Raw genomic sequence first — 10,570 nt, 5'->3', positions numbered from 1 at the left:
GAACGATTTGACAATTGCTCGCTAAATTAGTTATTTAACAACAAATAGATTCTTACGTTTATTACCGTACTATTTGTAAAGTACTAATCGTGCAATGATGATTTTTGAAGCTATTTGTACATACTTTGGTATATTACATTCGCTTATTAATATACGACTGAACGAAATGAATGGATTGCTCGAAATTTTGATTGAATGGGATCACCTATTGACATGGTAAGAATCGTTAAAACTGAACTGTCCATTGATTGTGCACTCAGGTGTGTGCTTGACGAGAATCATCTATACGAGAATAGTTGGTGTCTCCGTTATTTTAACGAAACGAATAATGATGCAGTTAATGCTACCGATGAAAGTGACTTTTATTCGAAGACGAACTACTGCAAAGTCGATTATTTCTCTTTCTCGTAACGAAGTTATTTCTTTTTCTCGGAAATGAGCATCCATTAACCGTTGATTGCTGTCAATGGAAACATGCGTGTCATGTAATACAGCGCAAAAAGAACATCCCCATTAACAATGGCGAGAAAAGATATCTCAATGAAGTTTCATGACGCGTATCGTCGATTTCACTCAAAATTTGCCTAGGCATGCGGCTATCAGACGTCATATAGTGAAAAAAAAGCCGAAGAGCATTCTCGTAATTTCGATTGTTTTTCTTCCACGAGATGAAAAGCGAGACAGTTTGAAGCGCTCTGGGTTCGCAGACGAGCCACATGTATATCCCGTCAGTTCGCGCTTCCGATCAATACCCACGACTAGTAGTAGCAAGCGCGCGCAGGCGACGGTTCATGCGCGTGAGGGAGACATAATGCTGACGTGATGACGCGGAGACAGAGAGGCAGAGTGAAAAGGGAGCTGCGCACTTGGATGTGGACTTGCTCCCTTATCGTAAGGCTGCACAACTTTCCTCGTTTACCAAGTAAGTGCAATGTTTCGTGGCATTCATCGTTCTAAGTCCGTCTATGCGTGTGTGTGATTTTCGTTGAGAGGGCTTTCCGCTTTTGGATTACGTACTGAATACGCGCGTCTGAGTACGCCGAAGATTCGAGTCTGCCTGTGCGACGTTTAGTGAAACATATGGGGGAGGCAAAGGTCTTATGAATGCTGCTATCGCGGAAGTAACTTATTCAACAAGGCTCGTGATTCTCGCTCGGTTTGGCAATGCAGATTTAGTGGGCGTTTGTTGTAGGTAACACGTTCGCTTGAAAAATATAAAAAACAAAGCAACTGCGTTTGAAGCAATGAACCCTCGCGTATGATTAACAACGCAATAAATAGCAGAATGCTTTATTCGAATTTAATCAGCATTTTAATTCAGAGTTTGTTTACAGCAGCAGCTTCTAATCATCCAAGATGTACGCATTCATCCTTATTATCGGTTCGGTCGTCTGCACGCACGCAACATTTTATCCTGACTTCAAAGTAAGTTTGTTATTAAAATATATTTTGATAATATGAAAAGAGATGTAATTACACCTGTACGTATATCGCATAAAGTAGAAATATTTTTATAGCGACTTGCCACCACTTAGTTCAAATATTATGCGCATAGCAAGTGAATAAAGTTATACCTAATTTCACTTATAATTTTATACTTATTAAATATTCAAATGCAGATTGTCTCGAAAAATTATCATCCAAATATAGTGTGTGTTCAAAAAATATACGGAATTTTCGTTTTTTGAAAAAATCATTTATTTATTCATCTAAATCGATGTTGTCCCCTTAAAGTAGTCCCCATTAGATAATATGCACTTATGCCAGCACCTTCCAATCCTTAAAACACTTCTGGAACTCGATCCTTAGGATAGCTTTCAACTCTTTCAGCGATGCACTTTTAATGTCATCTATGCTTGTGAAACGACGACCCTTTAAGGTTTTTTTTTTATTTTTGGAAATAAGAAAGTCACAAGAGTCCATGTCTGGCGAATAAAGAGGTTGGGGTATCATTACAGTGTTATTTTTTGCAAAAATTTCACGAACAAGCAACAATGTATGAGCAGGTGCATTATCACGATACAAAAACCATGAATTGTTTTACTACAAATTCGGGCGTTTTCTTCGTACTGCTTTACGCAAACGGCATTGAACTTGTAGGTAGTAACTCTTTATTAATCGTTTGACTTTGTGGCAAGAATTCATGATGTACGATGCCATTAAAATCAAAGAACACAGTAAGCATAACCGTAACGTTCGAGCACATTTGCCGAGCTTTTTTCGGTCTTGGAGCCAGAATGCCTCCACTGGGATAATTGAGCCTTAGGTTCGACGTCATATCCGTAAACCCATGTTTCGTCATCTGTTATAATCCTTTTAAGCAAATCTGAGTCGATGCTGACTTCATTTAGTAATGTCTGAGCAACTTCCTTTCGACGCTATTTTTATTACAAATTCAACAATTTCGGAACAAATTCTGCTGCCATACGTTTCATACCCAAAATGTTCGCAAAAATGTCATGGCATGAGCCAATCGATATGCCATCTTCATCAGCGACTTCTCTAATTGTGATTCGGTAATCGTTCATAACTATTTCTCTCATTTTTTCTACGTTTTCATCATTTACTGATGTGTTTTCAACGTTTTTACGGACTATTTTGGAAACGCTTATACCACTCGTATACACTTGTTTTTTTTTATAGCAGACTCACCATAGACCTTCATTAAAATTTCGCACACTTTGTTACACTTTATTTCATTTTGTACGCCAAACTTAATACAAATTCTTTGATCCATTTTTCTTAACGATCGAAAATCGCCGAGTTTATAAAAACACGTCAAATCTTAGCGGCTGCTACAGACCATGTAAACAATGAATATAGCTATAAGTTTTATTCTACTTTAGGAGCACGTATTCCAACATAATAAAAATAAATTTTGACAATCGGACTCTCCAAACCCGCGAAATTTAAACATTTCAGGTATTTTTTGAACACACCTCGTAAGTGAACTCTTTTGAACAGAAAACAATTTTGTCTACTTCTAAATCTAATCAAGCTAGACATATTGTTTAAATTATGACAAGTATATATCCACATCATGGCCAATAAAAATGAACTTTTAGCAGTATACATTCGACGAAGCATAAAATAGCACAGGTCATAGATGCCGTTACATCGTTATATTAGAAACATTTATGAAAAAGTATTAATTATATATATAATTAATGTGTTCGACCGGTTTCGACTTGTATTACTGAATTTATTATTTTTTATTTAGGGCGACCATTTCATGAGCAATATGCTTTTGCAAAACTTAATTGAGCGTATGAGTAACGAGCTCGCTGACGAAGACTCTTACATCGACAATCGTGATGTTGGTCGAGGATTACCAGACAAAGAGATTCCCATTGAATTACCCATCGATTACGATGGCATCGACGCACTCAATCCTAAGACTAGCATCCGCGACCAGGAATACTTGCAGCACAGCACCCTATGGTCACATCAACAACTCAATAATTACAAGAGCAATGACAGACACAAAATCAAACCAGGAAATGCTGCAGCCGTATCTGCTGTTGCTACTGCTACTGGAAAAACTAAAGATGGAAAAAGTGAGACGCAATTGCCTGCTTATTGCACACCACCTAATCCTTGCCCTGTTGGATATACTAGTAAGTTTTTTCAAAATTAACCTTTTTTGGAATCATAAGTGATGGTTAATTTTTCATTGTAGGCGAGAACCAGTGTATCGAGAATTTCGAGAACACAGCGGCTTTCAGTCGTGACTACCAGAGCGCACAAGAATGTATGTGCGATTCCGAGCACATGATCGAATGTCCAAATAGCGTTGATGAAGATAGCAATGTTGTACCTGGAATGCCCATTACTAATGCCGATTTTGATCAGATCGTTGAGCGATTTGAGGTATGATAATATCGTATATTCATGAAATGTGGGCAGATATTAAATACTATTTCACTTTACAGGAAGACAACCCATACTTCCGAGGTGAAAAATTGCCCATTGCTGCGAAAAAAGGATTCAATATCGCCATTTAAAGATCATATCAAATATAAAATTGATCGCATCAATGCGATTTCAAGAAAATTTTTTCAATATTCGTATACTTAATATAAATCAGACAGAATAATAAGCTGTTGAAAACAGTCATGAGCGTTCCTTGAAAATTGTACAAACGCACTTGTGAGATATTTCAATTTTAAAATATCGAGACCAATTTATGAAAAGTGAACTTATAAGATTGTATTTATTAATGTTGACGAAATGATAAATGATTCACATTTTTTTTGCAATGTGATATTTCTCTGGGTCCAGAGTACTTAAATTATATTGCAAACTTTCGTTTTCTATATTTGTTGTACCGATTGAAAGATATATCAATGGTATTTAGTTAAAAATATATGATTAGCTGTTTTATGTAGAGTTTATCAAACAAACTCATTATCTATAGCTTATAAATGGATTTGAGAACAAATATATTTTTAAATTTAAGCAAACTGCAGAAATTTTTCTAACAAAATTATATTTGTTCAACAAGTTAAAGTTAAAAATGTCATATAAATCTCATAATAAATACAAATAAATTAATTATTAAAACTTATAGCATTGTAGTTTAAATGTTGAAAGAGTTACTGCTTTCTATAGCTTTTAATAACTGGATATATCACACGCATTGCGTCTTTTAGGTCTTGTCGATTCTTTGCACCTATAACATGAAAATGTATGTATAGTAACTTAAAACGCAAACTTTCTCTTCTCAAGTATCCATTCCTCTATACCTGTCAGTACAACTTTTCCATTCACAAAAACTAGTAATACTACTCTTGGGAGTACCATTCTGTATATTAAACCTGGATACAACTCAGGTTCATAACTAGCGAATTGATGATGTCCTTGACACATATCTTCTAATTTGATTGGAAACTTAAAGTCAGCAGTAGCCACAATATTTTGAATTTTGAAGTCTTTAAACTTGACCTAAATAATTATTGGACATGAATAAATATTGTCATGACTCCTCATACATTGCATTATCCATTTTTGAATAATCTACTTACTGGAAAATTAAGTTTCTGAATGATTCTTGCAAATTTCTTGGATGCTAGAAATGAATCTTCTTCACATCTTGCTCCAGTACATACTAATTTACCTGAACGAAAAATCAGAGCAGTTGCTTTAGGATTTCGTATCCTCATCACTAAACCAGTAAATCTAGCAGGATTGTACTCTGAATTTCTCGTCCTCACATTAATATAAGTTAGATTCAATTCTGTACTCAAATTCACCGTCGACACAACATTTCTAAAAGTATTACAGAAAAATGAAAAAAACTAATACAACAAACACGCATGTGGAGCGCAAAAAAGTGATACTCACTGTAAAATAGGTTCGTCGTGTTCCTTGGTACCACCGCTGACTGGTACCATTGGTATCATCCCTATTTGTGGATTTACCTGTGAGGTGTTCGGTCTTGGTACGTTGGTCTGCAAGATGTAAACAAATTTTGTATTTGCAGAAGATGCTATGGAGAACATAACCTCATAAGAAGTTTTTATCCTTACCGTGAGTGGCGGTGCCATAAAACTTTGTTTCCCAACATTTTTTACCGGAGTCGCGAGAAGCCGCTTAATCTCGTGATCACTTTGTAATGCCATAGCCATCGTCAAAGATACATTTATTTTTTATGTAAAATTGCTATCCGTACAAACAACCCCATTAACGCTTGACCCTTCTCACATCTGCTTACATATGGACTATCATGGATAACAAAACCGGCCATATTGGAATTTCCAGCAGCCGACTATTATATTTTTGAAACCATCTCAGCCGTCTGCAATTGCATTGGCGGGATGCCGCCATATCGGTGTTGCAGATTTGGTTCGCAAAAAGATTTTTATTTTTGCAATTAAACATTTGATTGTATTATAAAAGTATATATTTATGATGTTAAAGAAATGTTTTGATTTCCACTGTTGAAATTTGTTTTGTGTAAATCTTGCAATAGTGGCGTTGTAAAAGACTCGAGATCATTTGAAAAAATCTGACATCATTGGCTTTTCGTATTTATTAAAATGCTATGCAAACACATTTTAATGTATATGAAAAAAGAAAAATCATTTTCATTGGTTTGATTTACATAAATTTGATTGGCAAAAACTGGACGAATGGTAAAGTAAGTTTTGATATGAAACGGTTGCTAGTAGCAACAACGTCGCTTGCTTCTTTAGTTCGATGTTATTTTCTACTGCTAGCATGAGTTGACAGATTTGATTAACACAATAAAACCACAAAAGAAGATGACTAACAGTACGATACCTGTTGTTACAGACAGCAGCTCCAATACTGTAATTTATGACATATCAAAGAATGAAAAAAAGCTAAACGAAGAGTACAAAGTTTTGCAACGAAAGTTAAAATCCAAATGGAAATTCATCGAGTGAGTAGTAATGAGATAACTCTAATTTATTTGAACTAAAATTCATATACCGTAAAATAGAAATACAGAAGTATTGACGACGGAGCATCTATCGATAGGCAAAATACTCATGTTAGCAGGGCCAAAAAGTAAATTTACGGAATTGGAAGTGAACTCGATAAGATCGTTCATAACTTCGGGTGGAAATGTCTTGGTTACGCTTGGAGAAGGCGGTGAAAAAAGATACAATACTAATATAAATTTTTTACTAGAAGAGTTTGGTATTATGATAAATAATGGTAAGTAAAAATTGATCGTTTTATTTAGAGTAAAGTAAATTGATTCATTACATGCAAAATAATAATAATAATAACAGACTGCGTTGCGAGGATGACTTATGATAGAACATTACACCCGAAAGAAAGTATTATTGTCAAAGGATTGTCAAATAAATCAGTGTTTTCAAAAAACCACGAAGGTAGACAGTAAGTAGCATTTAAACTTGTTTTCATTTCTAGTGTTTGGCAATTGTAACTCGAAATTACTTTTAGATTCAAGCTTCTATATCCGTACGGAGCTACGTTAAACGTAGTAAAACCATCTACGGTTGCAGTATCAAGTGGCTCTATTACTGTTCCAACGAATCGACCAATTTGCGCTTATTACTCATCACAATCAACCGGCAAACTTATAGTTTTAGGTTCATCAAAACTTTTATCTGACGCCTATATTGACAAAGAAAACAACGATGTTTTTAGAGAGATGATTTTTGAATTTTTTGACTCCGAAGCTATAGATACTTCGGATTTACAAAGCGACGACGGAGATGTAAGCATTAAAATTGACCAGTATATTAATATTTTCGTTATGATTTTTCGTAAAAAGAAATTTTATGAATTTTCAGTTTTGGGAGTATAGTTTCGTTCCTGACATTACGCAACAAGCCGATAAACCGAAAGTCTGCACGCAAGATTTGGACAGTGTCGATATTCCAAGAGAGTATACAAAATTATTCAGACACGATTTATATTCGATAAATCTAGACTTGGTTCCTGCAAGCTTGAAAGCTTACGAAGATTTGGATGTGAAGCACGAGCCACTGAGTTTAATTGCTCCGAACTTTGAGACACCGTTGCCGCCGACACAAGCATCTGTAAACTTTTGCTATTAATTTCGAAGTTATGCTGTCGATAATAAGTATTAAATTTTCAAATGAGGCAAAAAATTTCTTGTTCTAGGTTTTCCCACCGACGTTTCAAGACCTTCCACCACCTGCTTTAGAATTGTACGATTTGGATGAAGCTTTTAGTTCGAATAATCTGAAACTTTCACAGCTGACCAATAAATATCTGACTGATAGTGACTCGACAAATGAAAAAGAATTAGATTATTATATACGTGAATTTGGCGCGATGATGCGCATCAATAGTGGTGAAACGATAACGGCTAAGAGTATTCTCAATCATGTTATTATGAAAATCAGTAGTTATAAATCAGCTCAACACTAATTTTAATTGGTAATGTATTGTAAAAAGTCGACTGGCTCTTACGAGTGTACATTTGTTCATTTTGTATCTGCTTGTTACATATACATATGAATTATATATTTTCTGTAATAAGAAAAAATACATTTCTTAATACACAGATGTTCTAACTTCAATAAATTTTTCAATAAAAATATTGTCTCCAAATTTCAGTGTTATTATTACAGTTTTTAGAATGTTCATTCAAAAAATAGACAAGCGGTGATGCTCATGCTCTACTCTACTTTATCGATCAACTTAAAGTCGTCATCTGTCGCAAGCAACCTAAAGCACAACATTGTTTGTACATACATAGTTATCTGAAGTAGTATTCGAATTGACATTTTGATCTGTTTTAAGTGAAAACAAGCGTTTTACGTGTTATAATAAGTAACTTTATCGTTAAAATAATGTGATCACTTGATATGTCTAACAATTTAGATACTAATACATAAGAACAAAATGTCCGTTCTTTTCGTGAATACGTAAGTGCTAACGCTTGCCGACTCCAAATTTAGGTTATGTTATTGGCGGTCTACTTTACAAACGCTATATGTGTTTACTTTTATTATTTTCCTCATACTTGGTTTTAAAACGCTTTTATTTTTCAGACTTTAATTTTTTCTTCGAGGAGTCTAAGTTTTATTATGGAGTTCTTTGTTAAATCGTGTGTATTTCGTAGATGTTTTGTTTAACTTATTTTGTTTTTTTTACAACCTTTTTTTATAAGTAATAAACCACTTGCGTGTTTTTGTTTAGAAGTAATGATAGTGAAGTCGAAGGAGACAATGGTGATTTACAAATTGCATCACCAGGAAGCTCAGAAGCTCAACAGGCACTCACACAGTTTTGGCCAAAAGTTAATGAAGAAATCAAAAAGATTACTACTGTATGTAAATGTCAAAGTTTTTACATATTTCATTTAACATTTCTATTAGAAAAAGTGTTGATTTAAATTTTAATTCTAGATGGACTTAAAAACACAATCCTTACCACTTGCAAGGATAAAAAAAATTATGAAATTAGACGGTGATGTTAAGATGATTAGTGCAGAGGCTCCCATGTTATTTTCTAAGGCTGCAGAAATATTTATTCATGAATTAACGTTGAGAGCTTGGGTACACACAGAAGACAATAAAAGACGAACTCTTCAGAGAAATGACATTGCAATGGCTGTAACTAAATATGATCAATTTGATTTTTTGATTGATATTGTTCCAAGAGATGAGTTGAAGCAAAGCAAAGCTCAGTCAGATAGCACTGTTCGAACTTCTATGAACTCTGATCAAGTACAGTACTATTTCCAGTTAGCTCAACAACAGGTGTCAGCTAATCAAGGTGTTCAAGCCAGCACAGCAGCATCTCAACCTATTCAAATAGTTCAACCTTCTACAGGTCAAATCCAAACAATCAATATTGGTAGCCCTGTAGATGTGAGTATAATTTATTTATTTTAATAATAAATTGAATGACTTTTATACTATTGAATCTTGAAATTTGAAAAATACTGATGAAATATAAATTATTCTCTTTTTTCTTAGGACACAACCACTAGTACAGCTCAAACACTGACAGTACAGAATCCTCAACAAGGTGGACAAGTTATACAAATACAACAACCTCAACAAACTGCAACTACGGCAAATGGAGGTATACAAATAGTTCAACAAATTGTCACACCTAGTGGTGAAATTCAACAGATTCCTGTAAGCATCAAGTATTACTAGTAAATTAAAAAAATATTATTTTCAAAAATTTCATAAATAACTTTAAAAACTGTACGATTTTAGATTCAATTGACACCTCAACAGTTACAAATGATTAGGATGCAAGTTCAGAGTGGAAATAATCAACCAATAATTATTCAAGCTACACCCATTCAAACTCAACCACAGCTAATTCAAGTTGCGCAAAGTGGTCAAACCCCAGTATTTCTGCAAACTAGTACAGCTGATAATGAATGATTTCCTTAGATTATTTGATCATCAGTTTTTAAAATAAAATAATATAGATTAACTTTGCATCAGCGTGATCATTGATGTTTCATCAGTTAATATATAAGTAATTGTGAATATCAGTCACTCTCTATCAACAACATCGAAATCTATCAAATAAATATTTTTTTAAATCAAAAGTTATCAACACCCCTTAATACTGTCCACTTGAACGTTAAAAGTTTGCCTAATTTTCTATTTTTAAAAATATAGATTTCTCGGATAGAAGTTCTCTCCCAGATGGAACTCGAGAGCTTTCCTGAAGATGCACAGCAAAAACGTCGTAAGTGTATCTTCTGTGAAATTCCTTAAATATTAATTTCCATCGAGATAACAGAAAGAAGCATCCGAGGAGTGCATATTCTAATAGAATTATTGCCACCAAATTGAGCCGAGCAAAAGCGAGAAAAGAATAAAAACAGCACATGTAGCATCCCCCAATGGAATCAGCTCAGACTCTCGACGTGTTCGTCGATGCGAAATGAAGCGTGATGCATACCAAGAACGAGAGAGGATGAAGGAGAAGAAAAAGGAGAGAGAGATGCGCTGGAATGAAGATAAGCTTGCGAGTGAGAGAGAAAAAGCGTAAGATGTAATCTGATTCGCGCGGCCGTAGTCCGCATGGCTGAGCCTCTCGGGAGGTAGAGAGAGGCTGCGCCGGCTGGTGCAAC

At 34.7% G+C, this 10,570-nt stretch overlaps 4 protein-coding genes across 9 annotated transcripts; 3 read left to right on the top strand and 1 right to left on the bottom strand.

The window, feature by feature from the left end:
* Nucleotides 1-801: 801 nt before the first annotated feature.
* Nucleotides 802-4,476, top strand: LOC131670204 (neuroendocrine protein 7B2). Of its 4 annotated transcripts, none has more exons than XM_058945611.1 (5): nt 802-922; nt 1,335-1,425; nt 3,221-3,617; nt 3,680-3,870; nt 3,933-4,473. In XM_058945611.1, exons 2-5 carry the CDS (start codon nt 1,357-1,359, stop codon nt 4,002-4,004), a joined length of 729 nt encoding a protein of 242 aa, XP_058801594.1. In that variant the 5' UTR covers nt 802-922; nt 1,335-1,356; the 3' UTR covers nt 4,005-4,473. The 4 variants fall into 4 exon arrangements, with proteins under 4 accessions (XP_058801594.1, XP_058801592.1, XP_058801591.1 ...); XM_058945609.1 differs by having other exon boundaries at nt 847-922; nt 1,322-1,425; nt 3,933-4,476; XM_058945608.1 differs by having other exon boundaries at nt 861-922; nt 1,338-1,425; nt 3,933-4,476.
* A 59-nt stretch (nt 4,477-4,535) lies between these two features.
* LOC131670205 (uncharacterized) lies at nt 4,536-5,720 on the bottom strand. The gene is made up of 5 exons (XM_058945612.1): nt 5,529-5,720; nt 5,344-5,450; nt 5,025-5,268; nt 4,746-4,944; nt 4,536-4,672 (listed from the first exon to the last, which is right to left on the bottom strand). Exons 1-5 carry the CDS (start codon nt 5,625-5,627, stop codon nt 4,596-4,598), a joined length of 726 nt encoding a protein of 241 aa, XP_058801595.1. The 5' UTR covers nt 5,628-5,720; the 3' UTR covers nt 4,536-4,595.
* A 494-nt stretch (nt 5,721-6,214) lies between these two features.
* On the top strand, nt 6,215-8,067 carry LOC131670215 (intraflagellar transport protein 52 homolog). The gene is made up of 6 exons (XM_058945629.1): nt 6,215-6,403; nt 6,464-6,681; nt 6,759-6,867; nt 6,934-7,210; nt 7,287-7,535; nt 7,621-8,067. The coding sequence occupies exons 1-6, from the start codon at nt 6,264-6,266 to the stop codon at nt 7,888-7,890; spliced, it is 1,263 nt and encodes a 420-aa protein (XP_058801612.1). The 5' UTR covers nt 6,215-6,263; the 3' UTR covers nt 7,891-8,067.
* Nucleotides 8,068-8,229: 162 nt separating this feature from the next.
* On the top strand, nt 8,230-10,054 carry LOC131670210 (nuclear transcription factor Y subunit gamma-like). 3 transcript variants are annotated; one of them, XM_058945622.1, is made up of 6 exons: nt 8,230-8,390; nt 8,517-8,572; nt 8,665-8,794; nt 8,874-9,338; nt 9,447-9,611; nt 9,696-10,054. In XM_058945622.1, the coding sequence occupies exons 2-6, from the start codon at nt 8,553-8,555 to the stop codon at nt 9,867-9,869; spliced, it is 954 nt and encodes a 317-aa protein (XP_058801605.1). In that variant the 5' UTR covers nt 8,230-8,390; nt 8,517-8,552; the 3' UTR covers nt 9,870-10,054. The 3 variants fall into 3 exon arrangements, with proteins under 3 accessions (XP_058801605.1, XP_058801604.1, XP_058801606.1); XM_058945621.1 differs by lacking the exon at nt 8,517-8,572; XM_058945623.1 differs by lacking the exon at nt 8,230-8,390 and having other exon boundaries at nt 8,560-8,583; nt 8,668-8,794.
* The last annotated feature ends 516 nt before the right edge of the window (nt 10,055-10,570 follow it).

This window comes from Phymastichus coffea, unplaced genomic scaffold (genome assembly GCF_024137745.1).
Source record: "Phymastichus coffea isolate CEN01 unplaced genomic scaffold, Cenicafe_Pcof_1.1 PCOF00104, whole genome shotgun sequence".
NCBI lineage: Eukaryota > Metazoa > Arthropoda > Insecta > Hymenoptera > Eulophidae > Phymastichus > Phymastichus coffea.
This window is presented reverse-complemented; position numbering and strand designations above follow the sequence as displayed.

Bases quoted from the DNA above. Each gene is read 5' to 3' on its own strand.
- LOC131670204 (XM_058945609.1), top strand. From the start codon at position 1,357: ATGTACGCATTCATCCTTATTATCGGTTCGGTCGTCTGCACGCACGCA. The intron at 1,426-3,220 runs GTAAGTTTGTTA...TTTTTTATTTAG, and splicing joins CATTTTATCCTGACTTCAAA to GGCGACCATTTCATGAGCAA. The intron at 3,618-3,679 runs GTAAGTTTTTTC...TTTTCATTGTAG, and splicing joins TTGCCCTGTTGGATATACTA to GCGAGAACCAGTGTATCGAG.
- LOC131670215 (XM_058945629.1), top strand. From the start codon at position 6,264: ATGACTAACAGTACGATACCTGTTGTTACAGACAGCAGCTCCAATACT. The intron at 6,404-6,463 runs GTGAGTAGTAAT...ACCGTAAAATAG, and splicing joins TCCAAATGGAAATTCATCGA to AAATACAGAAGTATTGACGA. The intron at 6,682-6,758 runs GTAAGTAAAAAT...TAATAATAACAG, and splicing joins TGGTATTATGATAAATAATG to ACTGCGTTGCGAGGATGACT.
- LOC131670210 (XM_058945621.1), top strand. From the start codon at position 8,368: ATGTCCGTTCTTTTCGTGAATAC. The intron at 8,391-8,664 runs GTAAGTGCTAAC...GTTTTTGTTTAG, and splicing joins TCCGTTCTTTTCGTGAATAC to AAGTAATGATAGTGAAGTCG. The intron at 9,339-9,446 runs GTGAGTATAATT...CTTTTTTCTTAG, and splicing joins ATATTGGTAGCCCTGTAGAT to GACACAACCACTAGTACAGC.
- LOC131670205 (XM_058945612.1), bottom strand. From the start codon at position 5,627: ATGGCTATGGCATTACAAAGTGATCACGAGATTAAGCGGCTTCTCGCG. The intron at 4,945-5,024 runs GTAAGTAGATTA...ATAATTATTTAG, and splicing joins TTCAGAAACTTAATTTTCCA to GTCAAGTTTAAAGACTTCAA. The intron at 4,673-4,745 runs GTATAGAGGAAT...TTCATGTTATAG, and splicing joins TGGAAAAGTTGTACTGACAG to GTGCAAAGAATCGACAAGAC.